Here is a 5000-nt window from a genome sequence, read left to right on the forward strand (position 1 = left end):
CGTGACCCAAATATGACATCTGCAACTCTGTTCTTCCTTCATATGGTGCAACTGGATTCACACTTTGCAAGCCTCCTTCAAGAAGTTCCGGCCGCGTGTACCTCAAATCAGGAGGGAGATTTCTGGGCAATGCTCTGGGAGGTTGTTGCGTATCAAAAAATTGTCCGCGGTAATGATCTGGAGACCGCTGATAGAAACTACCAGGCTCTCCACTGGTTAGAACAAATTGATTTTGGTAAGGTCTTTCAACGCTGTCAAATTGTCGGTAAGAGTTGTAGGAGCTGGGCCTTTGCCAGCGACTATCAGTTTGTTGAGGATAACTTGCACGTGGAACATCACCTTGTGTGCGAGAAAAGTCAGAGTGCCTCTCCAGGAAAAAAGAGTCTGAATGATTGGTGTGTATTCCAGTGACTGCTGATTCAAGGTGGGATCTGTTGTACATTACAGAATTGTCAATTGGTACTGAAGTGCGAGAATGAGCTGGCGTGCTCGAGAAATGGCTGTAAGTGGCACCTCTAGGCTCGTACACATCCGATTTTGGGGGATGTACCAGTGAGCCAGATGCCTGTAACAAGAGAAAGGAGAATTTACAATGTTTTTGTCCATCTTGCCCTAGAAACGTTTTGTTGTGGTAACTCTTCAGGGGCAGCCAATGTCAATTTTCGGAAAATAACTGGTTTGAAGAAGATTTGAGATCTAGAATTTTCAGAAAATTTGCTGTAAAATTCCTGGCTTGCCTGCCTGTCCTAGGATTTTCGAACATCTAACACATGGTATAATTGCCCATTTTCAACGGATTTTTACCCTAAAATAGTCACCTAGAATTTTCAGGGAGGCCTTTTTTAATCCAGAGGGTAAATTGTATTTATATTGGCTCCACCACAGAACAGATTTACCTTGTGGTCATTAAACAGGGTTTTATATTTGAGATATATGCACTGAAGAGTTTTACAAAGTGAAAGAGAGTTTGCAGTGCTATCCCGCACTCATTGCTGTGAAATAAACACCGGAAAATCAAGTTTAATCTGTCTACCGTGGTTTTCAAAGAGACCCCTGTTACAACTTCAAAGCAAATGATCAATATAAGTATTTCCATCGTATGGTGAGAGTAAATCGTTTCAGCAGTTTCTATAAAGCCTTGCTATGTGTATTAAGCAACATGACTGAAGGTTTTGACGGCTTATTCTAAATGCTTGCCAGTGTGAAAGTGAACAAATACGTTTGCTGAAGCATCAAAGACTGCTGTCACAGAACTAAGAAAGTGCATGAAAAAGAAAAGAAGGTATACTTAGTCGAATATTTCTGTCACATGTTCAAGCTTTTTGTATTGTTTACATTTGCTCTGGCTGATTTTTGCTGCCTAGTTTGATTGACCAGAAGATCTGCATGTACAAGTATTTAGTGATTTGAGTTTCTGTCACATCTATGGCCTACTTGGCATACTACCTATTGAACCACAAGACCGCTCGCCATAGTTCATCTTGCATTTGAATTTCTTGGAGCAGAAAGGTCACACAACATGGAGAAAGTGATAAAGAAACGAAGAATTCGGTAAGGTCAACACGTATTTTGACTATTGCCACAGGTACGTCATAACACATCATATCCAAGATGGTGCTCTCCAAGTCAGAAAAGAGGCAACTTCAAAGTGCTCTTGTCACAGTTTAACAGGGAACTTGACAAAACGGAAATTATTATTGAATTCATGGCGAAATTTTTAGTAATTTAGAGAAACTTTTTCTAGATCATACTTTCCCTTAACAAAATGAATACATTCAATGAAATTTTACATCAACTAACACTTCACTTCCTAAGCCATGAACTCAGCTACATCAATGAAACAGTCTCTTAAAACTCATTAAATACCAGTAACTTACATTTGTGTTTGCAGTGTCCCTTTCCTGATGTCGGCTCAATCTATAATTCTCCAAGTCCTCTTTCCATCTTGGATACATCTTATTGATGTAATTTTCATATTGTTGCTGTGATTTTAAAGAAGAAAATACTTATTGACAAAAATGTAGAATCAAAATACTACTACTCATTTCTGCCAGAGTCATAACAAAGGCAAGTTGTTCAAAAAAAGAGTATAGTAATTTGCATTTAACATCATGGTCTCCTACTCTTATGCAGTACCAGGATGATAACCATGACAACAAGACTTAGTAGTACCTTGTAAGTTTTAAGCCTGTCTGTTTTGACTGCCAGCATCGCAGCATGTTGTTCCACTCTTTCAAAGTCTTTCAGTAGGTCTCTGTTTCTCTGTTTGCTTCTTTTCTCTTGATCACAGATTTTCTTCCATTGAATTTCCAGCCGACTGGCTTCCATTTTACCTCTGTAACATTACATAAAATGTGTTAGCCTGAGCATGGATGTAAATTTCATCATTATTCCCTTGCACACATGCACTTTTAGTCCAGTATTGACTAAGGTGCATTAACCCAATGACTCCTGGGGGTTCCCCATTGACGAGTAACCATGACAACTCATGAAATGAGCTGTTTGTTTAATCATCTGGTGTTAGACAGAGTAAAATACTAAGCATAGCCGGTTTAGGGGTGAACAGGTTAAGCAAGACTAATATTATTGAGAACCAACTCTGGGTCAGGGATAAGCTAATCAAAATGCAAGATGTTTCTTGTTACAAATTTTACGTAAAAATACAATTCAGCAGGTGAACTTTGATACTTGAAAATTGAACTGTTTTGATCAAGAAGTACTGATTTTCAATATCCAATGTCACCACTAAGCTCTTTCTAAAAAGAAGAAACTTATGACAAAACTGGTTGTCACCAGCTTCTTGAGACAGGAAAAAGATTGACTAATACCATAACAACCAATGACAGGGGCAGGTACAAAACACAGGTCACAGGGCACAGGTCACAGGTCACATGTCATTGTTTTACTAATACAGAATGTATCCTAAACATTCATAAAAGCTAACCTTAGGCCTAATTAGGCCTAAACAAACGTTTTTAGGCTTAAGGTTAGCTTTTATGAATGTTTAGGATACTTTCTGTATTGGTAAAACAATGACCTGTGCCCTGTGCCCTGTGCCCTGTGACCTGTGTTTTTTGTACCTGCCGCCAATGACAGCTTGTTGAACAGAAAAGAGTATGTCTTTGTATTCAAATGAGATGGTGGGCTGACCTGGTTAGCAAGAACCCAGTTTCCTGGGAGAAGACATTGGTTGCCAAGATTTCATTTTCTGCAGCCAAGATCTCTGTATCTTAGCCAGAAGTGTTTTCCAATTGCACCTCCATCATATGTACCAGGATTATTTTTTCCAGCCACTCATAACCAGACAGAGAAAGTTTGCGAGTCAAGGTATCGGTAGACATGTTAAGCTCTTAAGGTCCTTAAGAGATCTAAGGGAAACAAAATCGAATTACTTACAGTTTCCGGGTGGAGCTCAAACGTGAAATATAATCATCATCAAACAAACCAGGTTTTTCAACTTTGCTTGATACTTCCATGTTCATGCAACAGCTGTCGGGATGCACCTTCATTTAGTTGATGTTGATCATATCGGAAAAATAAAACAAAAGCTTAACAGTTATAGAATCAAAGTGAAGCTTGTCCAGCCACAGCTTATACATTAGCGAGCAAAGCAATCTCCGTCAAATGAACACAACAGTGAACAGAGAGGTCTACGAATTCTGCAAAAAGGCCTAACGACAATGAAGTCTTGTTGGTGAGTGTACAGCGCGAGCAAGATCGAATTGTATTCTCAGATCGGAAACCCGGTTCCACAAAGTGAGATTTTGACTACCTTAACATACCTCGGGTATCACAGGCAACGGCGTTAATTGTAACTAAGTGACCATAAAAAAAAGTGAAGAATATGGAAAATCGCTCCTGGTGAAAATGTTGCTCTTCCTGGACCTCTGAACAAGCGTTATTTTCGTGACTGGCAAAGCTATCTATCCGCCATTTTGAGACGGTTGCCCAGTCCTTCGCACAGGCAATCGTTGATGACACCTGCTCTATATGCATGCTAGCATGCAGTTCTTACCGGCGATTGTCAAAAAGAGTTTGGAACACCTTTATTTTTAGATCGACATGGCTTCCAAGGAAGGTGAGATTGTTAACTTTGCTTTGATTTATGAACCTACCATTGGGATCGTAAATTTGTGTTTACATTGCGATTGATAAGGTTAAAGGTTACAAATTAAGCTCTTCAGCTGTTCGCTGTAGAAACAGTTAACAGCTGAAGAGACTTATTTCCGGGTGTCGCTTCTGTTTTGCGGAAACGACAGCAAGACATGCATTCGCTGACAAGCTCGTCCATATATGCGTATTATGCATGTATTACAGACCCACCACAAGAGAACGAAAGCTCTGGAGCTTCTGGACAAAAGGACGAAGATAACTCAGCTGAAGGTGAACATTGATTTTAATTAAGCATATATGAGTGAACCCCCGGGGGAGGTACTGCCATATATGGACTATATAGTTATGTGCCGCTGTGAAGGGTATGGTTTTCAAGCAGTTTACTCTAGGATAGAGTATATAAATCCTAGCGTTTGGGTCTAGAATAGGGTATCATTTTTCACGAAACTGACCCTTCGGTTGAAAATTTATGAAGACTAAGGAAACCAGAAATTCCCGCTCGAAAATATAAAAAAATCGAGTCTGCAAAGTTTAAGTTTATGCAACTCAGCCTCAAAAGTGTTGATGAATGGCTATCATGAAACACTTCTGGATATTAGTAACTGTCAAGTATCGAGATTTAGACGGAAATCGGTGCGAGTTTACTCTAGTATAGGGTAGCAAAATTCAGCTGAACCAGCTCTGGTATAGGCTAAGGGTTCCAGGGTTCCAGGGTCCCAGCGGCACATCCCCACCCAAAAATTCCTAAAGTACTCCCCCTCCCCCCCCCCCCCCCCCTCGGGAGTGAAGCGTTCTTGGTCATAGCTCCATGTTGGTGAACGAAAACCAAAGATCGTCCACCAGTATTTGTACATTACACCATGGTCAACTCGGTTCCAAGAGATTTG

At 40.2% G+C, this 5000-nt stretch overlaps 2 protein-coding genes across 4 annotated transcripts in view; one reads left to right on the plus strand and one right to left on the minus strand.

Moving 5' to 3' along the window:
* The window catches only part of LOC137978439 (fap1 adhesin-like), a 32170-nt gene extending 28201 nt beyond the window's left edge, over window positions 1-3969 (minus strand). The window contains exons 1-6 of one of the 3 annotated variants that reach the window (XM_068825369.1): window positions 3783-3969; window positions 3446-3503; window positions 3151-3368; window positions 2173-2335; window positions 1878-1982; window positions 1-565 (exon numbers count right to left, since the gene is read on the minus strand). The exon at window positions 1-565 is cut by the window's left edge and continues 116 nt beyond it. In XM_068825369.1, the coding sequence (XP_068681470.1) occupies window positions 1-565; window positions 1878-1982; window positions 2173-2328 (826 nt within the window). In that variant the 5' untranslated portion in view covers window positions 2329-2335; window positions 3151-3368; window positions 3446-3503; window positions 3783-3969. Of the gene's footprint in view, window positions 566-1877; window positions 1983-2172; window positions 2336-3150; window positions 3369-3396; window positions 3504-3782 lie in introns of all 3 variants that reach the window. The other 2 variants (XM_068825368.1, XM_068825367.1) reach the window with 2 other exon arrangements.
* A 9-nt stretch (window positions 3970-3978) lies between these two features.
* Window positions 3979-5000, plus strand: part of LOC137978446 (NAD-dependent protein deacetylase sirtuin-2-like) — a 16431-nt gene continuing 15409 nt past the window's right edge. The window contains exons 1-2 of the mRNA XM_068825377.1: window positions 3979-4078; window positions 4318-4383. Coding sequence (XP_068681478.1) covers window positions 4063-4078; window positions 4318-4383 — 82 coding nt within the window. The 5' untranslated portion in view covers window positions 3979-4062. The remainder of the gene's footprint in view (window positions 4079-4317; window positions 4384-5000) is intronic.

Source organism: Montipora foliosa, chromosome 12 (genome assembly GCF_036669935.1).
Source record: "Montipora foliosa isolate CH-2021 chromosome 12, ASM3666993v2, whole genome shotgun sequence".
In the NCBI taxonomy this organism is placed as follows: Eukaryota; Metazoa; Cnidaria; class Anthozoa; order Scleractinia; family Acroporidae; genus Montipora; species Montipora foliosa.